The sequence below is a fragment of the Lytechinus pictus genome, chromosome 3 (genome assembly GCF_037042905.1).
Source record: "Lytechinus pictus isolate F3 Inbred chromosome 3, Lp3.0, whole genome shotgun sequence".
In the NCBI taxonomy this organism is placed as follows: Eukaryota; Metazoa; Echinodermata; class Echinoidea; order Temnopleuroida; family Toxopneustidae; genus Lytechinus; species Lytechinus pictus.
Window position 1 is genome coordinate 10,700,702 of NC_087247.1, and position 24,450 is coordinate 10,725,151.

A 24,450-nucleotide genomic window follows, 5' to 3' on the forward strand; every position below is an offset into this window, starting at 1 on the left:
AGTATAACACATCATAAGGTTCAATCAAGCTTGCAAAGACACAATGCATACACATTCACCACTCCCTGTGATTAGCTTACCATCCATAAACAAGAACATTAAAGACACTGATAATGTACTTTAATATCATTACTTATCAAAGACATCTTATCAATCACATTATCAGGTCCAATCAGGCTTGCATCCCACCCCCCCACACACACAATGCATACACCTATTCCACTCCCTGCACAGTAACTTACCATCTGTGAGCAACTGCTTGAGGGCATTACAAGCATTCTTCTGAACCGGAGCGTCACCTGGGAACACTTTCATGGCTTCTAAAATGGCTCCTATCACATCCTCTTCCAACATGGCCATGCATGTGTCTTCTATAAAAAAAAATAGGGTTAACAAGCAAAATAATAAAGAACTATTAATATTGAGAACAATTTCTCTGTGAAGAACCTTAGTTAAAGTTCAAGTTCACTAATAAAAAACAAGAAACTGCAAATATTTTTTGCAAGTTTGAAAAATTTTGTTTTCCGCAAAATCGAAAAAAAAAATTAGTTACCTGTACCACAAATATTTCTGCATTTCAAGAGCTCTGAAACATAATGGTTAGCGACTGGTTGTGGGACTGATATCTGCGATGATAGCATTGACAATTCTGTTGAATCGATCATAAAACTAAGTCCAACGATTGATTGCTAAGTTTTATGTAACCTGGATCAGTATAATATGTATTGAAGTGAATGGATCTTGATTCTACCTACCTGCCATGGCCAAAAAGGCAATGGTTTTCATAGCAGATGCTTGGACCTTGGGATCGTCCTTGTGCTGACCCATGATATCTAACACTTGGCTGTATGATGACAAAGATAGAATGAGAGAGAGAGAGAGACAAAGAGACACAGAAAGGCAGATCCAGAGATACACAGGCAGACAATCAGCAGAAAGAAAGACAAGACAAAAAGACAGTCAGAGAGAGACATAGACAAAGGCACAGACAAAAACAGAGACAAAAACAGAAACAGACAGATCAAAAGAAAGAAAGACAAGACAAACAGACAGTCGGAGAGAGACATAGACAAAGACAGAAACAGAGACAAAGAGAAACAGACAGACATATTAGCAGAAAGAAAGACAAGACAAAAAGACAGTCAGAGAGACACATATATACAAATACACAGACAGAAACAGAGACAGAGAGAAACAGACAGACAGATCAACAGAAAGAAAGACAAGACAAAAAAACAGTCAAAGAGAGACGGAGACAAAGACACACACAGAAACAGAGACAGAAATAAGCAGAAGACAGATCAACAGAAAGAAAGACAAGACAAAAAAGACAGTCAGAGAGAGACATATATATAAAGACACAAACAGAAACATAACAGAGAGAAGCAGACATACAGATCAACAGAAAGAAAGACAAGACAAAAAGACAGTCAAAGAGAGACAGAGCCAAAGACACAGACAGAAACAGAGAAAGCGAGAAACAGAAACAGAAACAGGAACACAACAGAGAAAGCGAGAAACAGGAACACAAACATAAAGACAAAGAGAGAGAAAGGGGGAGAGGGGGATATGAAGAGTATAAAGATAAGGGGCAATGGCAGAACGATATGTATGCAGTTTGAACACAGAACAAAAAAAAAAGGAAAAGAAAGGAGAGGAGCCAGAGATCAAAGAAATACAAGAAAGCAAAAGAAGAGAAAGAAGAGGGAAGGAAAACCAAATTAAACAAGGGGAAAACAGAGGGAAAAGAAGATCCCAAAATATAGAGAATGATTTAAACAGTGGAATTATAAGGAATTTGATGCAGAAAGAAACATGGAAAGGGTACATAAGAATGCCAGAAAAATAATAGAGAGGAATTTTTAAAAGAGAAATTAAGGGAGGTGATCGATGGAATGACATAAAAAAAGGAGAATAAAATAAGCATGTAATATGAAATTTTGATGCAATTTACACATTAAGTGGTATGGTCTGTATCATGATTTCAAAAGAAAATCTGGACCACAAAGATACAAGATGATTTATAATAATTACATACATAAACAAACATACATGTAAGATAAGTTAAATCTGGATAAATTCTGAGCAATTGTAGTTTAATATCACTTTCCACACACCGATGAATTTCTAGTAAAGGCTATCAAGGAAATGTGGTTAACCATAAAAACATATCTCAGCAATTACACATTACGTGACTGTTGTTTTACGACAGTATAGGCCTATCGCTTTTAATACAGGCTCTCAAGTTAATGTGAAATGGAAACCATAAATGTGTTCAAGTAGCTTCTATAATCTCTCACATCAAGTGCAGGTGTAGTGTCTAACGTCAGCTGTACAAATACATCAATGCATTATCGCATGTTGAGTTTAATATGATGCAGATTAATTGAGTTTTCCACCAAATACTAACAGGTGAATTTAAAGTTTACCCTAAACAATATTGGCCGTCGTCAAGTGTTTTCAGCAAAATTTCATTAAAACATTACCACAATTTCATAATACTGGACTTTTGGTATTAAATGCAATGAAATATCGATTGTAAGACTTTGGAATCAACAAAATGTTATGATATTGACTAGATTCTGCCAAGACTCGCATACACTGCTCACAGAAATGCATGAGCAAGGTGGCATGAACATTCAGCCCAACAATTTGTGCTATTTTTGTCACAGTATACACTTGTAGTATCTGAACAGCAATCCTTGGCAGAATGTTTTTTTTTATATATTAAAGAATATTATCCCCATAGATTAGATGAAATACTGTGAAATATGACAATAATTGTAACATTTTCACTCCTACAATATGAGTTCCCATTTTGACCATGCATACATGTATGTCTGTACTCATACCTGTGGATGTTTTTCTTGTGGACAAGATCCTTGAGTTTATCACTAACTTGCATCATAGCTGCTAGAGCAGTACAACCAGCCTGGTAGAGGAAAAAAAAACAAAAATGTAATTTCAAAAAAATCCAATATTTCCCCCTTTATTCGAGGCCTTGATATTAATCTGAGTACTTTATTGTACAAGTGTCATATCATTTTTGATACAGATATCCATATCAAATTGAAATCTAACATCTATTCATTTTAAAAATCAATTGAAGCACTTGATGAATCCACAATATTCAAGTGCACTTTATACTAAATTTTGATATTTTGGTATTTTTCAAATAATGTTTTAATCACTTTCTCAAAGTTTCTGAATTCTGGATTGTTAAATTGGGCATGATATTCAAACATTTAAAACATCAAGTCTAAATTGCTCTCTTTTTTCCTATACTTATAAGGCTATTTGACTTATCTCTATCAGACACAAAAATAACTTCATGGCTACGAACGGAATTAATCCTCAAACACGAGGCAGCAATACACCTACAACTTCTTCAAGACCACCAACAGCAACACATGTACATCCATGAATATTGCAGTCCAAACATGGTAGATGATGGCCTCGGTGTATCAACATCCACAAAGCAATGGAGGTAATCCCAGCAAGCTCAATAAAAGTATATCAGTATTTCCCTGACATAGCAACAAGACACAAGGCATTTGCAGCCACACTGCCCCTGTGTGTTGTCCAGCAAATGGAGGTGAAGTATGGCTTGAGAAGGGTGGAGTCCCTTACGATGATGTAAACCTTTATTAAACCTGTCATGCCAGGCCTCCAGATGAGATGCAACCTCGAAAGCCTTCAGGGCTGGTTGACCATCCATGCCCTCAAATTATTAAAAATGTGCAGCTCAGTGGTTTAAAGGAGCAACTTGATCATTTAACTTACAGGTTCTGTATCAAAGATCTCTTAAAGAAATCCAGTTTTATTTTAGTTAACAGTTACCCGTGTTTTAACATTTTTTGTAGGAAAAGAAATCAGAATTCAATTGGAGAAAAGAGGTTGGGGAACATCGGTTCTAGAAACAACACCAAGCAACAAGCAAACTCCATATTAAAACTAATGATACATGCACGAAGTACTTTTAAGGTATAAAAGATTAAAACTGTAAACTTAGTTTGTGGATCAAGTACCGTACGTAAAGCATAAGCTAGAAGTTCAAGCGAACTTCCTTCCTAACACATGAGTACTTCCTTGACTGGTCTGGCTGACGATTTAAACACATGGTTGCAATTAATTTAGGAAAGACTCTGCAAATTACACACAAGTTTGGACTGCCATGGAATTTCCTGCTGAAAAGGAAAGAAAAACTTGCTAAGACTGAGCCCTTGCTACGGCTGAACATCGCTCAGAATGAAACATCAAATATGCATGTATCTCACAATATTGCCCTGAAAACTGTAATATGATGAAGTTGCATAAGGAAGTATTGGTAGAATATTACAAACTGGAATTCACTATCTTCAAATCACATTCAAGGGGCCTGTCTTACAAAGAGTGGCGATTGATCCAATCAATCGCAACTATGGACAGCCAGCAAAGTCAACATTTAAAATGCATGTTTGTTTTTAAAAAATCTAGATATGAATGTATATCCATAAATTCATTGATTTCTTGACAATTTGGTGTGATCTCCTTTGTTTACAAAGGACATTTTGCAAATTTCCTGTAGAAAAAATTATGACACTGATGGATTTTCATAGAGTTACAATTGAATGAATCAATCTTAACTCTTCGTAAGACGGGGCCCTGGATGCACCTGCAGGTTTTATTGCTCTAAAGTTATCATAATGGCAGAATCCTAGCTTTCATTCCCCCCCCCCCAATGAAATTATTGTATGATATGGTGACAAATTGTTTATAGTCGTTATTTTTCATAAGAAATATGAAAATAGAAATAAACTAGATGGACTTCAAATGGTGTACAAATCAATATGCCAAGGTGATTTCAGACATCTCAATTTTTTTTAGTTCCAGGTATTTTCAGATTGGGGAATTTGCCCTGATCTACCCCGATCAGAAAATACCAGGTAATTTTGGCAGTGTGAAAGCAAATCACGCATAATATCCCCGAAAGAAAATATAGTAGATACTTGTCAAAATTTTCCTGGGATTTTTTCCAAGTTCGCAGGTATTTCGGCAGTGTGAGAGCAAATTACAGGAACTTTCTTGGCCCAGCGTGAAGCTGGGTGCGGGCGCCAGGTGGCTGTTAACTGGTGAGCTAGCGATTTTTAATCTTGCGTCTTGCCTGCTTATGACACCATAGTGCACATGCTAGTAACTTTGAGAACTTTCCCCTGAAGGGTACCTTTTGGGGTGGTGTGAAAATAATAATTAGGTATTTTAGAGCCTGTTAAGTTATTGTAATTTTTAATACGGATTCTTGTGATCGAGGTTTTAAACCACCAGTTGTTACTGCCAGGCACTACAAATCTAAATTCATACATTTAAAAAAAATGGCCTCTATGAAGAAAAAGATGATGGCATGAAGTGGCAGTGATCATGATGATGATGACAACAACAAAGAAGAAGTAGTTCTATAACTTGATAAAGATAAGGTGGAGGGGAAACAGAGGAAGAAGAAAACAATTACATTGATCATCACTTAATCTTTAACTGTTACATTATTAAAGGTCAAGTCCACCCCAGAAAAATGTTGATTTGAATAAACAGAGAAAAATCAAACTAGCATTAATGCTAAAAATTTCATCAATATCGGATGTAAAATAAGAAAGTTATGACATTTTAAAGTTTCACTTATTTTTCACAAAACAGTGATATATGCACAACTCAGTGACATGCAAATGAGACAGTCGATGATGTCCCTCACTCACTATTTATTTTGTTTTTTATTGTTTGAATTGTACAATATTTCATTTTTTACAGATTTTTTTACAGATTATTCAAATCAACTTTTTGTTGGGATGGACTTTAAACAAGAAAATATTCAAGCTTACCTCTTGTATATCTGCATTGTATGTGTGCTGATCCATCACTTGCAGTACCTGGGCATGGGCATGGTACTCCTGCAGGGTCGACGCCACAGCATCTGGAGGGATTTCGGTTGATAAAGTAGCAAAATCCATCGTAAATAGAGTAGACATACTATCAACGCAATGGTAACGTTTGAGGAAGGTAAAGTAAATTATACACCCGCTGAGACAAGATGATGGTATCAAAGGTTTAATGCATATTGCCTAGAATTCAATCAACAGGTGACGCTGCCTAAGTCGAATCTCTAAAAGCCACAGAAATTCTTTCGAATTTGAAAATGTGTAACTCGTAAGATGTTAATACCACATGCTTTGCATGTTTGGTCTGAAGTAAGAATGCTTCGAGTGAAACGTTGTTCGACTTATGGAAAGTCGACCTAAAAGTGCAGAGTCTGATGTGGTCATGAGCTCATATGTTTTGTTATATTCAATGGACGCCGATAGAACGATTGTTTAAGTCAGAGTCCGAAGCAAATAGTCATTCACCAATTTTCCACAGCTGATAATTTTTTCGCACCACTGGTAAACTCATTGAAATGAAATGGTGTGTTCACAGCACCATGGTTGGATGATAAAACCCTATGGAAGATAAAATCCACAGGACAAAAGAATAAGGTTCAGAGCCCTTCATGTCCTCCTACAGCAGCATACAACAACAACAACCATAGAAGACTATCAAGCGTTTCAGAGTGTAAAATAACGTGATGATGTTTACAAAAGAATGTCATCTCATATTGGTAAACATGTGATCAATTGTCCATGTTGTCCAACAATTTCTTTCAAAGTGTTTCACTTCACAGCACGAGAAGAATCATTGGATCCTTGAACTATGAGGTCCCACATGATGACAAGGCTTCAATCGGAGTACATACTCTGCCTGGTATTCTCGACACAACATACATCGACCAAGGATTAAAAACAGGAAAAGAATCAAAGTATAGAATAAATCCCTCATCCTGTGCGGAATAAATCCTGCTTAATAACGGCGAGGCTGCTCTGAGGGAAACGCGCATGAAATCAAACAGACACGTTTCTCTGGTGGCTGGCTGTATGGACACCAAGTATTTCCCATCCATCAGGAATGAGTTCTAGAGCACATGTCAAAGTTTACTCAACTGCCTAAAGAGGTATTAAACCAACACTGCTACATAAGCCCCCAAAACTGTGAGAAAATCCCATTTCTAACATCCTTGAAGCTTACAGGTAGACAAAAGCAGAACGCTATCGTGTTACACCAACCGCTACTTTTTACTCAGACTCTAATAATCTACAGTGTAGGTGTGAAAGGAAACACTCCTAAATCCTCACCGCGGTGATAGCTTTTCCTTCCTTCCTTTACTTTCTTCTCTGCACACGACTTTCACAATATTTCATCGTTTACTATTCAGCAATATTTCATAAAAAGAACTGTTGAACACCTGCAAGGGCCTTTTTGATGATCTACATGAACGGAAGTCACTTGTATCTAGAACGAAGCACATTAAGTCTTGGTGTTCTGAACAATCATGAAGTTTATTTTCCATGGAACTGTCACCAATTTATCGAAACATTTTTTGTTATGATTAGTGAACCCTATAAATTCACCAAAAAGTCGGTTTTCATAATATATGTAGCAGGAAAGTATACAAAAATATTGAAGGTTTGATGAAAATCCACCGAGGAATATGAGAGTCACAAATTTTAAAGCTTTTCAACTGGAACATAAATGCTGCTCTCCCACACATGATTACATAAATTAATTGTTTTAATGGAATAAGATGAATAGAAATATATTTATTTTAATATAGTTCTATTAGGGAACATGAAATGATGAGTCTGATGGTACATGTATCTACCCCACACAAATATAACCATTCTCTTTTTATAGAGAATGACATTTAGGGTATTTGTAACGCACAACATATGGATGAGCAGCCCATTCGTGATGACGCAAACTCAACATTTTAATAATTCATAGCTATTTTATTCTCTCACAAAATTTCAACAAACATTCACCAACATTTTTCTCTAAAATTTCTACTTTTATTCAAATTAACTTTAATATTGTCAGGTAGGATTTTTACACCACATTTTCTTAAAACCATACTATAGCTTACCCCATACTATCCTTAATCACGTGTACTAATTTTTTTCCGTTTTACACAGGCCAAGGTTTATGCCTATCCCCGGCTAAGGAAATGCTTGATCTTATCACACAAAATTCAGTAATGGTAGCCATTCATCAGCGCTTGTCTCCGACTGGACAACAGCGATGGCTCTGTTGCTTCCAGAGTTCCAGGGCATATATCGAGCAACATCCTTGGCTTAGCCAGGTTTCTTTTTATACAAGCGACTCTTAACCCCGGACTATTACTCCTAGCACCAAGATTGGTTGGCTAACCCTGCTTTTTTACAGTGCCAAACTGTACTTTATTTATTTTTTTATTAGATTTAGCCCACTTTGCAAAAATGCTGTGTGAAAAGAAAATGGGCTATTAAAGGTCAAGTCCACCCCAGAAAAATAATGATTTGAATAAATAGAGAAAATCAAACTAGCATAACGCTGAAAATTTCATCAAAATCGGATATAAAATAAGAAAGTTATGACATTTTAAAGTTTCCCTTATTTTTCACAAAACAGTGATATGCACAACTCAGTGGCATGCGAATGAGACAGTCGATGATGTCCCTCACTCACTATTTCCTTTGTTTTTTATTGTTTGATTTATACAATATTTCATTTTTTGCTGATTTGGCAATAAGGACCAACTTGACTGAACCATATAGTATTAAATAATGCTTATTCCACATGTTCAGGGAGAAATTAATTGTTGTTTCACTTGACAATGAGGAATAATGAGAATATTTCATATTTCATATAATAAAATCCGATTTTGATGAAATTTTCAGTGTTATGCTTGTTGGATTTTTCTCTTTTTATTCAAATCAATTTTTTGTTGGGATGGACTTGTCCTTTAAGCTTTAATAACCCTGTACGATAGATGGGACTAAATGGCAATCTAGCGTTAAAGATATTTTAGCAATTATATTTTAACAATATATTGTACAGTAGCTCAGTAGCTCAACACTTGCCTGTTTCCAGAAAAAAATCTCATAGTTCGGAGTTAGCAAAAATTCCCAAATAAAATTGGTATCCTTGCCGGGGGGGGGGGGGGGGGGACAGTCAAATGCATTGCTGTATACATGCGTGACCAAATTATTTCCAATCACCCCTAAACGAGTTTTTTCTCTGTGTGCAAAATAACCCCCTAAACAAGTTTTTTGCGGGCTTTATTTACACAATTTGGCCCCTAAACAAGTTATCGCCAGAATATGACCTCGCATATAAAGCTTTGGAAAAAAACATACCCTAGATACATTTGACCCCGCGAGTGACCAGTGACCAGTCTTTTAAAACCACCCTTTTTCTTGAAAATCTGAAAACTGAAAAAACACCCCTTTAAACACGTTTTTGGGTCACGCATGTGTACAGCAATATATTTGACTACCCCCCTCCCGGGTATTTGAAACAGAGGGTCGTGGGTTCAAATCCCAGCCATGGCGTAGCTTCCTTCAGCAAGAAATTTATCCACATAGTGCTGCACTCAACCTAGGTGAGGTGAATGGCAGGAATTTATTCCTTGAAATGCCGAGCGCTGGAAAGGCTGCTTGAGCTACAGCCGGGGTAATAATATCCAAGTCCTTTGGAAGCGCATAGAGACGTTATTCATGTGTTATGTACAAGAACTGACTATTATTATTATTATTCTTGCCTATTTCATTTCAAGAGTTATAATAATTTGCTTTTTAGTTTTTACACTATCTAATCCCTGCGACCTTGGAGATATCCATTCAAAGTTCAAGTACTTTTGATGACTCATTTAAAGAGAAATTGGCAGACACTGGCATTGGCAAACAACCATACTGGGACCACTAAAATATAAAAGTAAAGTCAGCAAGTTTTGGAAGTATTTTGGTGATCAACTTGGCAATGTTTCACTTAATAAAGAGGAATCCAACCCAAATAAAAACTTGGTTAAAGAGGAAAAAAAGAAATTGGACAGATTGATCGGTGAAAGTTTGAACAATATTGAACAAACAATAAGAAAGTTATGAATTGGAGATTTTAAATTGGTCGCATACATGTATGTGATGTCATAATGATGTAAGGCAAGGACTACTCTTCCATGTAATGGCTAAAATGTCATTTTCTCAAAAGTTTTACTTCACATTAGATTTCTCTTTCATGAGGACATTATATTATTTAGATTACTGCCCCAGGGGAATGGGTACTTAGGAGGAAAGACAAAACCATCCAATTAAAGTACCTCCCATGTCCTGTAGGAAAGTTGTCCTTGCCCCTTGTCATAATCTATTTACGCTGTTGCCAGTTTTAAAGGACAAGTCCACCCCAACAAAAAGGTGATTTGAATAAAAAGAGAAAAATCCAAGAAGCATAACACTGAAAATTTCATCAAAATCGGATGTAAAATAACAAAGTTATGACATTTTTAAGTTTCACTTAATTTCACCAAACAGTTATATGCACATCCTGGTCAGTATGCAAATGAGGAGACTGATGACGTCATCCACTCACTATTTCTTTTGTATTTTATTATATGAAATATGATATTTTCTCCTCATTGTCAAGTGAAACAAAGATTAGTTTCTCCCTGAAAATGTGGAATTAACATACTATATGGTTCAGTCAAGTTGGTCCTTATTTTCAAATCTGTAAAAAATGAGATATTGTGTAATTCAAACAATAAAAAACAAAAGAAATAGTGAGTGAGGGACATCATCGACTGTCTCATTTGCATGTCACTGAGTTGTGCATATAACTGTTTTGCGGAAAATAAGCGAAACTTAAAAATCTCATAACTTTCTTATTTTACATCAGATTTGATGAAATTTTCAGCAATATGCTAGTTTGATTTTTCTTTATTTATTCAATTCAACATTTTTCTGGGGTGGACTTGACCTTTAAATGTACATACATGTACCGGTAGTCTGAGGGATCTCAATTTAAAAGCAACCATAACTCTCTTATTGCTTGTCCAATTTCTTTCAAACTGTCACCATTCTGTTTTATGTATTTTTCTCCTTTCCATCACAACATTTTACGACCAAGGGTGGATTCCCTTTAAAGAATGAAGCATAATTTGAAAATTCAATGACAAAAAATAAAATAAAAATATTAATATTACCTATAGGAAATGGAATCAGTGGTTGTAATCTTACTTACAAATTACAATGTCCATGTATAAACTATATGTGTCATAGTGACATAATTATTCAAAATTTTACAAAAGAAAACGATATTGAGCACCATATTTTAGGAAAAGCCACACGTATACATCATGAACAAAAAATAAAATCTGGGTCTGTCAATATAAACGTCAATAAGTGTGGGGAAGGTCCATTATAAAAACTGCTTATTTGTACCATTTGTAATAGGTCCATGTTTGTACTGCAATCACTGGCGGATCCAGGTGGGGGGCACAGCCGCCCCCCCCCCCCTCCGCCCTTTAGAGAAGCAAAATTAAAATTTGTAGTGTAAAAATGTCGTTAAAACAGAAGTGTGCCCCCCTTTTGAAAGTGAAGACCTTTTTTCTTCTTTTTTTGCTTGTTAATTTTTTTCGGGACGCAATAGCCTATTTTTTTTTTTTTTTTTTTTCTTGTCAAATTTTTCCTCGGAAGTATGTGCCCGGGACAGTGCCCCCCCCCCTTTTGGAAAATCCTGGATCCGCCCCTGACTGGCATAATAATAAAAATGACAAAATGTCATTCACTATGATCACAGGGAACAAAGTCAACTTGGTAATAAGCCAAATACAGACGTGTCTTTTTCCAATGAGCAATAAAAATGCTGAATAATGCTGACAACTGTCATGTACAGTATATTTTTCTCTCATATAATTGTCTGGATAACCGGGAATAATATTACATGGGGGCTGGGGGCAATTTAGCCCCCAAAATGCTCAAAGCCCGAGAAAAAAGAGGGAGCTCTGGATATTCTTATTCATTGCAATGTTAAAGCTTGCCCAATGTTGCCGATTTAGGCAGTAGGCTGCAAAAATCAGCCACCAAAAATATTAAAAAATAATTATTATTTGCCTGCTAGATAAAAATGTAACAGTGCATGTTCAAATCTCAATTGGGTATTTTAATTCCTTTCGACCTTTGAAAATTCCCACTGATGTTGCCCCAGGCGTCAACCAACCCCCCCCCCCCCCCACTAACAAAGATACTTCATTATTCCTACATATTTGAATATACACCATCAGATGCTCTGTTGTATTAATTGATAAAAAAAACATATTTCAAACAGTAGAGGGAGTGAATCTATTTTACTCAGAATAGAGTAAAAGTGAAAGTGAATGTACAGTTACACCCACAGCAAAAGTAATGTCATCTATATATTTACATGCTTGGGCTTTATTGGTCTTCTCAAAATTCCATCTGAAAAAGAAACTGCATGTACATGTAGGCCAATATTTTACTTCAGAAACAACAACCTTTATTCAACACCCCATTGGTTGCTATATATTCATGATACATGTTTATGAAGTTTTGGTGATGTTGAGCGAGCAAAGTTAATCAAAAATACACCGCTGCACATGTAAATCCATCACATACATTTCATCTTTATGAAGTCATTGAAGCTCTATGAAATTTCTGATCATTAACAACTTCACATGTTTAATAAATGACTACGATTATAATACTAGAGTTTACTCTACTTGTACAGTTTGAAGTCTGGGAACAGGTAGCATACTTTGACTGTAGTTCCCTTGCTCTATGCTAGAACTTGAGCAAGTGGTATTTTAGGAAAGGCCGCATCATCTTAAAAGACATTACCAAACAAATTAAATTCTAGTTCATGTATTAATCTTCTGGAGTATAATATCAAATCATTCATATTGTTTACCCTGGGAGGTGTTTCTTGGAGCATACTGTATGATCAGTGAATTTTCATAAACAAAATCAGACACAGTGTTTCAGTCAAAATCACAGATAACATGCTCCGCTAAATCCCTCCTCTCTCCCTCATTCCATTTTCTACTCACTCTCTCTCCCTCACTCCCCACCACTCTGCCCCCCCTTCCCTCTCTCTCTCTCTCTAATTTTTTTTGCTATCTCTCTCTCTTTATCTCTCTGTCTCTACACCACATGAAAACCTAATATGTTTAAAACATTTTCTTAGTTAACATATTAAAATGAATTAATTCTTACCTTGTTCGCAGAGTACAGATATTTTCAACAAGATCTCGCTGAGCCTTGATGGATCAAACTGCAGCTTCAAACGGAGCAGCTCGTCGAGCAAGCTCTTCTGCATGCGCTCGTCTTCCGGAGTTACGGGTGAAGCCATGGCGGCACCTGGCTTCCTTTACATCAATGAACAATCTTGAGAAACGCTAGAGCCTGGACGTTTTCCATGGACCGATGGGGCAGTGGATGTGGGATGCAGTAGCTGATGCCATTTCCTTCAAATGAAATTTGATATAATCAAAGATCAAATTTTCACAATTGCAGCGGGGATGGATTCTAGAACATAGTAAATGCCCGTCAAATCACAATTAACAGCTTAGAGGTCTTTGTAAAAAATTGGTGAACCAGGAGAGCAGATCGTCCTAAGATTCCGAGCTGAAGAAAAATTGCAAATATATATGTCGTTTGTCTGTTTTGATTCACCAATTTTTTTACACAGACTGATTGGTCATGAAGGGCTTTTGACAATTTTGGTTCTTAATATTCCAGAAAGCACAGGTCTGCGTTGTGGTTGCAAAAACATCCCTTATGAAACAGAATCTTCTGATTTGGGGAACTCAGATGTGTGAATGTAATGAATGAACACGTCTGAAATGAATAGGAAAAAAATGACGAGAGGAGCAGGTTGAAAGTAAAGTGGAAATGTATGACAACGGAAGCATCAAGAATGTAAACAAAATACCGAATCTGGAACTGCAAATAACTAAAATATATATATATAAAAGCAAATCAAACGTCAAAAAATAATAGTCCTACACTTCATTTGCACTGAGTGAGCATATGGTACACGGCATTGCACGCTAAAGACACAATATGAAATAAAACAGCAGACACTTCTTTTTAATGTAAAGAAATTAACCATTAATATTCAAAATAACATCGTAGAAGAAATTTAGAAGAAAACAATGACCATTTTCAGTAAACATGTAGGAACTTGAATCTTAGAAAAGAATCGTAAAATGGAAACGCTCCTTAGATTATTAAAGGAGAATGAAACCCTTGAAACCAGCTGAATCCATATCAAAGAGAAAAATCAAAGAAACATATTGTTGAAAGTTTGAGGAAGATTGAATGAATAATAAGAAAGTTATGAGCATTCGAATATTGAGATCACTAGTGCCATGTAGATCCTCCCAACGGCAATGCGACCAAGATCTGTGATATCACACACGTACAACTCCCTCATTACTTTAGTACTTATTTCACTTATATTCTCACTTTTATAGAGTCTATCACAAGGTGAGGTGTTTTCTTTATGAGATGACAAGTACAGAGGTTTCACAACATTATATCATTGATGAATCGTTTGTCATATGATTAGAATGAGCAAAAAGAGATGTTTTGGGGTATATTTTCAGTGTCCAAATGGGAGAGTTGTACGTGTGTGACATCACAGATCTTGGTCGCATTGCCAATGGGAGGATCTCCATAGCATTAGTGATCTCGACATTCAAATGCTCATAACTCTTTTATTGCTAGTCCTATTTTACTCAAAGTTTTGTTGATCTTATTCTTTGATTTTGCTGCTTTCACAAAAGCTAACTTGCTCCAAGAGTTTCATTCTCCTTTAAATTGTATTTCACACTCACAACCAAGGCCGCCATTCAAATCATATTTATAAATAAAGGGCTTTTGGTCAAAGTTCATCTAAAATTGCAGTATATGGCTCTGCAAACACATAGATTTGATTAGAGGGAACAATTCAAACAAAACTATTTCAGAGAACTACAAAATTCCCCAATCGATACAGTGCAATTTATGCAAATGTAAAGAATAAAGTGCCATAAAGTCTATATGTGACAGAAAGACAGTAATTTCTTCCAACCTCCATATGAATTTCATGAAAGCTGCAAAGCTATAAACTATAACGCCTGGTGATAATCAAAAGTTGGGGCAGGGTGTTGACTTTTACAAAATATACAAAATGATGGATTACAAAGTATGTCATTTTTTTAACAAAGAAAATAAAAGAAAATGAAGCATAAAGCAGTGCTCTCATCATTAAATATGCTTGTTTTCCAGTATTTTTGCAATGCTGTGCTAATTGCTGGGCTTCTGTGTTATCTTAGATACTATTTTACTCGATACTTGAGCACTTTGCATTCGAAATTCCTTCCAACACGCTTACCCAGCGCGTGACACTGGCACTGGTCCAACAGTCCTAGACCAGTAAAAATTGCTGTCTGGCCAGTAACTTTTCAGAATAGCCAGATTTACTGATCTAACATGACTAGTTGAAAATATATCAAAGTGATACAAATGATATTTTCTCCTTTTTTTTTAAATTATAAAAAAAGACTCTGGCGTCTTAAAAAATGGTTCTCTAAAAACTGAGAAATGGCTCTCATGTATTATGTTGTGTGTGTGTTTGCATGTCTTTTTTCTGGAGGGGGTGGGGCAAGAAAAGACAGCAAAAGAATTTTTCATATTTTTCTTGATTTTTCAACTTTGGGGACCAGCAAATTTTAGGTTTGGACCACTAAAAAATGGAAAATCTGGGTATCTACTCGTCTGACATGAACAGGTTGGATCTGTAAAAAAAAAAGGGGTGTGGAGCCCCCCCCCCCCCTTCATCCCAAACTTGACTTCAGCAAATAATGGTGATTAAAAATTATGAAAAATAATGAATAGGTCTAAAAACTACTCAATCATCGAACAGATCTGCTGTACCTGTAGACCCAATATATTCCAAAATGTATATCATTATTACAGCAAGGGTCAATAGTGCCAGTTGAGGGGGGGGGGGGGCTTGGGGGGCATGTCCAAAAAAATTTGCATGAACAAGAAAGAAAAAAAAGAGGAAAAGAAAAGGGGTAGGATATGTTATTTTTTTTTTAATATATCACAATCTATTACAAAAAAAAACCCTCAAAATTTGACTTGCTCACTTTTCTTGCTCAGGACTTTTGATATAATGAATGATGCAAAGCCACTACGAGCTTACTTCTGAAAGGAAAACCTTGGTCAAAATGACTGATTTTTACATCAAAACCCTCCGTATTGCAGTTAAAAATCAACACTAGAAAAGTACAAGTTAGGAGACAATTAAGTCAATTTTCCGTGAACGAGCATTCATTTTCTATTCAAATTTAATTCACAAAACGATCTCAGAATTTCAAAATTTTCATATCTGATTTGAACCAATAAATATTTCTTTCTTTCACAAGAAAAAGTGTTATTTCTGTCTTAAAATGTTGACTAGCACACAAAATTCCCCTCAAGATACCCCCGTCAATGAATCAACTCGTCGACATCAAAACACGAGAGGAAAAGTTTGTTCAGTTTGAGGCTCAGCAATGGTGCACAAAAATCACTTTCCTACGGTTGGATAATCAATTTCAATATTTTGGACATTTTTATAATCTAGACAGATTGAATATGAATTCATTCTTATCAATCAGCATGTAGCTTATTGAAAAGTATCCTCTCAAATTTGGGTCCAGAAATCTTATTTGGGCTCTCTCTCCGAAATTAGAAAAGCTACAAAGAGGCTGTTTATTTTTACATACATGTAGGCCTATTCTTGTAGCTGATAGTATGGGGAATCAATCAAAAAACATTAAAGCCTGAATCAATGTAGAAAGGTAATAGTCGATGAAACGAGCCCTTCCAAATTTCAGTGTATTTTGGTGCCATCCAGTAGACATCTCGCTCAATGGAGCGAGAGAAAGTTGTGTATGTCTATGGGTCACAGCATTATGTAACTCTCACACTCTGCAGTTACATGCAGCTAATGCAGTGTCAACGGACTTTGAGCTCAGACTAAAACCCATTAGAACCCATTTTCTCTATTTGTTTTCTTTGTCATTAAAAATTTAGGGAGTCCATGGACCCCAAACCTCCCACCTGTATGACAGTTATGCAGCAAACATGTAACACAGCCAAAGTTTTTAAATTGTGTAGGCTAGGCCAACATCCCATTTTATCTGCACATGCGCATTAATATGGTAACAATACACTGTAGTCCCTGTCAGGCAGTGACAACTGTGGTGTAGGCCCAATACATAGTTTAGTTAGGCCTAGTTTAGTTTACTCCAACGATGTTGTACGTTGTAGGACTAAGCCTGTTCATCGATCAAAGAAGAATGTCTATTGCTGCTCGCCTTCAGAGCAAAAAGTTTTGAGGGTGCTCAATATGGCGTATCGTGTAACTGTAAATAAAAAAAGCGAGCGAGCAAAAATTTCAACATTTTTTTTTTTACAAATTTCCAAGTCACAAGACAAATTTGTGATTGATTTTGACAATAATATCAGAAAATAATCATATTTCACTCTTATCTCTTTCCGATTCTTACCTTTTTTCTTTGTCATGATTTTTTTTTTTGGGGGGGGGAGCAAGAGCCCTCCCCTCCGTAGAGTGTAGTGTACGCCAGCGCCAGTGTCGCGGTGTAACACTAGTAGCTGCTTGTCCGCCTTGGCTTTACCTTTGGAATGGAGTCGAAAAGGCCGAACTTCAACAGACAACACTTGCAAAACAGCGAAGGCAAAATATTTTCAATGGACAAAAAACAAGTTTTTAATCGCCATTCTACAAATACAACACGAAATAAGGTACTCACCAGTGAGCTTCAATACATCAAATATCTGTCCATTCCGCAAAAAGATCAAGTTTTCTTGGACAAAATATTATTGTTGTGATGATCCATCGGCATCAGTGGTTTATCGTGCCCACAGTGCTTCGATGCTAGTCTACATCAAGTAACTTACATTAAACTACATACAAGTTACAACATTGGCAAGAATTGACGGATATGGGAACAATGTAAAATGAAAATACCCAACAAAAATAGTCATAAAAGATAATTAAGAGTATTGAAGTTTATTCTCTTAAATTTTGTAATATCACAATCTGTGTAGCGTCAAGCCCCAAGCCACCATATATATCGAATCGAAATCCAGCGAACGTACAGCACCAGACGCCTGAATAAACGCTACGCATCCTGTGCACAGGATTTGTTTAAGTTTTAACCTAACTCTAATTCGGTATCAATCTCTTTCGTTTCGGATGCCCAAAAGACGCAATTATTCAAGAATCAAACTTTTCTGTCTGTTTCTGTGAGAAGCCTCATAGTTTATCTCTTGTTTATCGTGATGGCATCTGCTCGACAGATAAGTGGTGGCTTAAAATCGGCTGCCTGTCGTCAAAAGTTGAAACAGCAGCAGCCAAACGATCGTGGGATTGCATCGCTCCCCGGGAGTTCTGGCGATAGATCAAGTGATATCCCGTACATGAAAGAAGAACACGTGCTGGTACTGGGCGAGGTACGGAAAACGTCTAGATTGGACTTGGAGCAGATAACCATGCAATCGTTTAGTGTTTGGGAGAGGGGGGGAAGGGGGTATAACTAACCGGTACCCCCACTTGAATAACATGACATCGCATTAAAATAATGCCTGTGAGTGTGAGGATCTAGCCTGTGTTATCTGGGTTAGACTTAGTTAGACTTAGAGACAGTCTCCAGTTTGGGAGACCAATTTCCTTTGTTTACATTTGCTGCAAAAGGATAATTTTGCAGCAAATGGAAATGTGATAAGTAGATTCCTCATGAAAAATTACCGTTTTACTGTCTGCTTTAAAAATCACCGTTTTCACAAGGATTTTTGTTGTCCATATTCAAAACAAATGGGCTTCTGACATGACAGTGAGACAAAAATTATGGTGGAAAAATTCTGTTCTTTTTGGTGTTTCGTTTTCATTTGGAAAAACTAGACTTTCATATATGGGAAATTGTCTCCCATATTAGTCTGCCATATTGGCTCTGCATCTATTGTTTAACTTTGAAGACATTTCATGCTCAGAAGAGGGGCTGGTCCAAAAATTGGGATTACCCTGGAAAATAAGGATAGATCTAGATCCAAGTAGTCTTGAAAAATTGAGATTGTCTTTGTCCTTGTTTATGAGAACAGTTTTTTTTTTCACTCCCCCCCCCCCCCTGCAGGACATAGACAGCAATTGAGAGTGCTAAAACTAGATTCAGTTAACTCGAATCCCAAAATTCACCATCTTTTTTTTTATTACTTCCCGTCTTCAAATAATATTGTTAAAAAATATATGTTTACATTGACTTGATTAGTGTTGGCAATTGATGGGTGAATAAACTTTCCAGGATTTCTTGTGTGGAGATTGAATCTTTGAAAACTGAGACAGTCTCTGTAACCTGTACATTCCTGAATTCAGAATGGGCCTGACAAAAACGTTATCAAACTTTTTTAGCTTCATGGGCGACGGAATGGTTTTGAAAGCCCCTGAGCTCCATTCTCATTTCAAAATCCAAAATCAGACATCGTGGAAGAGCTTACTAACTAGAAACATCAATTCTTCAGGCATTTCTAAGACTTTCTTGAGCAGTGTTAAGATGACCAAAATGAAGTGCACAGTTAATTTATTCTCACTAGAGAACCTTAGTATCGCAGTTATACAAAGTTAGTGATGTGTTTCGCTTATTCCCTTTTGATTCTCAACACAGCATTTCTACAACAGGACGATGGTGTTGGTGCAGCAGGCAGCAAGGAGTAGCAATGAATCGTCCCTGTGGGACATTGCAGATGGGATCTACAATGACGCAGAAGGATACATCAGTAAGGATTCCCAGATGAGATCATTTGCCCTTCTCATGTACCACCTTGGAATGGAAAATGAAAAGAATGCGGAAGTGATGGCCAAACTGTGCTCCAGGCTAGCTTCTTTAGAGGCGGAGGGGCTCAAGTTTAGAAGCCCTCTGCTAAAAGAACTTCAGGTAAACCTTTTTTTATCGCTTTACAGCAGGGACTGCAAAGAAAAATGCTCTTAAACTCATAGCAAAAGCAAATATTGTGTACTCAAAGGTCTCCCGATCGAGGATACACAAGATCATTCACCATGCGTTTTAGGTTTCGAATTTCCCATGACAGCTTAACACATCTTAATCCTTAAAAAGATCAAAGTAATGAATGGGAATGGCAAACCTTAACAATAGTTTGGTTGACCATAAAGCAAACTAAAGGGATGCATCTATTGGGGGAAATCTGAATAGGCCCTCTATTACAAAAGCCACTGTTCAAAGGTGGTATGTTGAATAAAGGCAAAGTTCTTATCAGAAATTCAACTTTTCGTACTCGTGTAATATACTCCCCTTGGAAAAAAAATGCTATGATTTTTGATGGGGCAACCTTGTTTTAGTTTAACATAATAAATAGATACTTGTAGCAAATAACATTAGCGATATGTGCTATGTATTATATTTTAGCTCTAGGTGGCGATATGTGCTATGTATTATATTTTAGCTATCGGTGCATTTAATCAAAACACGTATTAATATTCTCATTTGAAGGACGATTTTACATCCCGTGCCACGTGGAAAGACCAAGATCCGAGCCGATGGCTTGCCTTTACTTGCTATCTTTGCTGTCTCTTCAAGCATCTCAGGATTGGAGATAACTACATCAACGCCTTGGTGGAGCCTGTTTATACATGCCTTGACACAGTAAGTTGATCTGCCCGCTGGTAAACATTTTTTAATTACACCAGGCAGTTTCACTAAAGGATATATCGATAAAGCTTTAACGCTGTAAAGTTAGTTTATTGATTTGTATCTGATCAAGGTATAATCTTAAGGGTTGGCTGGTAAATTGTTTCAGTGAGCATCACTTCCCATCCTGTCTGTAATATTCCCATTACACTAGGAAGTATGTTTTGCAACCTGGTTCAGAAAACATGCTATTTTCCAGAAATTTCAAGCCTTGAATTGACCACTCAAATATTTCAACACTTTGAATAAGGTTTATTAAGTATCTTCATCTTTTTTCCTACACTACAGCTAATAACTGATGATTCCAGTGATGAAGAAATGAAATGCGGGTGCAATCAGGTGAGCCTTAGTAACAAAATATTGACCATTCTATCATTTTATGCTTCCGCCCACCGTTGGTGTTGCTGAAGGCATTATGTTATCGGGTTTTCTATTCCATCTGTCGTGTTCCTGTTGTCGAGACTAAAAACCACTTGACAGATCAGTTTGAATGATTTGATTATATTGGGGGTGTTGAGGTAAAGAGTCAAAAGAAGTTTCCTACAATTTCAACTGAATTGTGAGGAAAATACCCTATTAATTGAAATGCTTTGTTCTGAATAATTTGTTTCTGCATCTAAATAACTAAATTCTTAGCTATTTGAAAAATTATTTTTTAGTCCTATTGGCTTGACATTTCCATAGTGGGGGCATTGCGGTCTAGTGGTCAAGACTCTTGTCTTTCAATCTGAGGGACATGGGTTTGATTTCCAGCCATGGCATGTTTTCCTTCAGCAAGAAATTTACACACATTGTGCTGCATTCGAACCAGGTGAAGTGAATTGGTACCTGGCAAGAAGAAATTCATTGAACGCAGCGCGAGTAAAGCTAGGTAATAATAGCAGCACTTTGTTTCCTCCGGCAAAAAGCACTTTACAAATCCAGCTATAATTATGAAGCCATACATAAAGTCATTATAATTATGAACAGCTGTATGTAACACTACCCAGATAATGAAACTTTTGTTTCTTTGCCATTCTTATCTTACATGTAGCTCAAGTCGCTTGGACCCACTCTGGATGACCTGAAGTCTGGGCAAATGGACACCTTGGTCAACATCATGAAGGAGAAACTGCTAGGTCCCAAGTCTTCCCACTTCTCCCGTCTTCTCCTCCTAGAGGTCATTGAACTTAGAGCGAGCGGATGGCACTTGAACGACACACAGCAGCAATACTACTCCGAGGTCTTCTGTTGAAAGTTGACAAAGTGCTTCTCTGAAAGACATTCTCCGGTGTTTTTGGTTTTGATGTCTTATCATGGATAATCTCCAGGGGACCTTCTCAGAGCCATTGCTTGTGCAAGTCTTGGCTGAGGGTGATCTTTTATGTAAACTATTGTCACTTTTAGGGACAAGCCTTTGGAGAAATTGAAGAACTTTTGTTGAGCCCGTCTGTGATTTGAGGCTCAAGATGTATGTTTTGCTTTTATGATCAACATATAGGATATCTTTACAAAGCGCTGTTACGTTGGTGTAGATATGGTTTGGTGCACGAACACAAAAAGAAATCCGTCAGTGTGTGTGCTAGATATAAGATTATGATGTGACATGATATTAAGATTATCATCACTGTGCTCACAAAATGCGAAGCACATTCTTTCTACCCTAACGAGCCACTAAAGCAGAATGATCCACAAGTGCAACCTTTTCCGGTTTCATAAAGCTGTTCTTCAGTTACCCATCACTTTCCAAACGGCAAGATTCTATTCTTGTGCTTGGATCAGATTTCTAATTGGCATCATGTGAAGTTGAATTACGATCTTTGTAAATTAAAATTCTTGCTGTTTAAAAGCATTTCTCAATGCAAAGTTTATTATCAGGATATGATTGGGGTTGTAGGAAATTCAGTTCCACCGTTATCAAAAAGCCCTTTGAAGATTTCCTGGTCTTGTTTAGCACAGGAACATAACCATTCTCTCATAGTCCTGAAGAAATGCTTGATGAAACAATCCCCAGGGTACACTGGTAGGAACTCCCAACGTCCAAGAATTTTCAGGTATTTCAGCAAAGACTTGTTCAGAAACATAATTAGAAATTCTTGTAACCAGTGGACAAAAAGAAGAAGTACATGAATAATTCATCTGAGATAAGCCCCAAAATATAATTTAAAAAAAAGGAGTTGATAGGGTGCTCGTAATGGAGCTTTTCAGTTTGAAAAGATGTCACATTGTGTGATCAATGATTGGTACGAGTTTAAGTATGGATTTTAATTTGTGCATGTACCCGACCGAGTGATTGCACGGAGGCGTCTTTGTACATCAAGGAGCATTTCATGAAAAGCCTTGTCAGTGACTTTCACTAACAAAGTTGCTCTCGGCTAATAAGATGAAAGGATTATCTATAGCATAACATTTATTTCAATGGTATGCTCTATAGGTCCAGGGGTCCGTTTCATCGTACAACAAAGTTGCATTAACAGTTTATTGCTACAGAAAAGGCACGACAGTATTGGTCAGATCATGCCAAAAGGCCGCGTACTACTGCGTATTGATCAATAAGATTGCGCGTTGCATATCACGTACGCGTCGGCATTTAAGTGCGACCTAAGTCATTTGAATTTTCTCTCATTTGTTATGTTTTTTTTAGCATCAAGTTGTTTTCTGTTGGTCTGTTAACAATTTCTGTTGCTAGAGGAAGGTGTCTGAGAACTGGGCCCCGTCTTACAAAGGGTTACGATTGATCCAATCCATCGTAACTCTATGGAAATCCGTCAGTGTCATAATTTTTTCTTCATGAAATTTGCATGAGGTCTTTTGTAAACAAAGACAGTGAATTTTCAAGAAAACAATGAATGCATGAATATACATCATAGTTACAAAATATTTTGAACAAATATGCATAATAGATGTTGACATTGTGGGCCATCCATAGTTGCGATTGATTGGATCAATCGCAACTCTTTGTAAGACAGGGGGGCCCTTGTCCATCCCCTGAAACTGCAATTCATAGAACCAACCCTCTTCACTGATAGAGTGTTACAAAGCTTCCTGTTCTGTGGAGATGATGTACCAAATGGAAAGTCCTATTTCTTCATTTTATGGCACTTAATATGTTTTTAAAATGAAAATACTTATACTCTATATGAAAATACATGTATCTTGGGGTAAAGACAAATTTCAGCTCTCTAGATTCGATTAGCATTTCACGTAAGAGTCAGTACTTGTGTTTATGCAACTTCCTATGTTATTCTGTTTCAAATAACCTTTCGAAGTTTTTTGTATTTTGTTGTATATACAAATGTTATTTTATGCCATCTCACAAAAAGAAGAGAAAACTTTGTAAATACATGCATTTGTTTCAAATAAATCATTTATTTATACATGATTTTTAACTCTGGTATTTGTGGTGTGTTTCATATGTTATACAAAGTGCCTCCCCTTTTAAAAGTTATAATTATTTCTATTGCAATGTATATAGTACGCGGAGCGCTGTGGCCCAGTGGATTAGTCTCCGGACTTTGAAACAGTGGGTCGTGGGTTCGAATCCCAGCCATGGCGTAATTTCCTTTGGCAAGAAATTTATCCACATTGTGCTGCACTCGACCCAGGTGAGGTGAATGGGTACCTGGTAGGATTTTTCCTTGAACGCTTTAGCGCCTATTAATATGGTGGCTCAGCTACAGATACTGAGTATCAAAGCGCAGTTTAGTATATGTAACTGCGCTCTATGAATGTACATATTATTAAATTGTAGTATTTAAAGGGCAATTCCACATGGGAGAGGGTAAAAACAGTAAATTTCAAAATTAATAATGTGCATCTGAATG

General features: G+C 36.7%; 2 protein-coding genes across 9 annotated transcripts in view; one reads left to right on the top strand and one right to left on the bottom strand.

The window, feature by feature from the left end:
• The window catches only part of LOC129257844 (leucine-rich repeat serine/threonine-protein kinase 2-like), a 126,747-nt gene extending 108,694 nt beyond the window's left edge, over positions 1 to 18,053 (bottom strand). For all 8 annotated transcript variants that reach the window (XM_064096353.1, XM_064096361.1, XM_064096360.1 and 5 more), the window contains exons 1-6: positions 17,699 to 18,053; positions 13,104 to 13,354; positions 5,853 to 5,944; positions 2,853 to 2,932; positions 756 to 844; positions 243 to 371 (exon numbers count right to left, since the gene is read on the bottom strand). In XM_064096353.1, the coding sequence (XP_063952423.1) occupies positions 243 to 371; positions 756 to 844; positions 2,853 to 2,932; positions 5,853 to 5,944; positions 13,104 to 13,239 (526 nt within the window). In that variant the 5' untranslated portion in view covers positions 13,240 to 13,354; positions 17,699 to 18,053. The remainder of the gene's footprint in view (positions 1 to 242; positions 372 to 755; positions 845 to 2,852; positions 2,933 to 5,852; positions 5,945 to 13,103; positions 13,355 to 17,698) is intronic.
• On the top strand, positions 17,562 to 24,008 carry LOC129257843 (MIF4G domain-containing protein B-like). Its single transcript, XM_054896256.2, has 5 exons — positions 17,562 to 18,401; positions 19,607 to 19,876; positions 20,450 to 20,602; positions 20,936 to 20,986; positions 21,681 to 24,008. Exons 1-5 carry the CDS (start codon positions 18,231 to 18,233, stop codon positions 21,879 to 21,881), a joined length of 846 nt encoding a protein of 281 aa, XP_054752231.2. The 5' UTR covers positions 17,562 to 18,230; the 3' UTR covers positions 21,882 to 24,008.
• Positions 24,009 to 24,450: the final 442 nt, after the last annotated feature.

Coding starts and splice junctions, on each gene's coding strand:
- LOC129257843 (XM_054896256.2), top strand. CDS start 18,231: ATGGCATCTGCTCGACAGATAAGTGGTGGCTTAAAATCGGCTGCCTGT. Junction 20,603..20,935: donor TTTATACATGCCTTGACACA/GTAAGTTGATCT, acceptor CCTACACTACAG/CTAATAACTGATGATTCCAG. Junction 20,987..21,680: donor TGAAATGCGGGTGCAATCAG/GTGAGCCTTAGT, acceptor TCTTACATGTAG/CTCAAGTCGCTTGGACCCAC.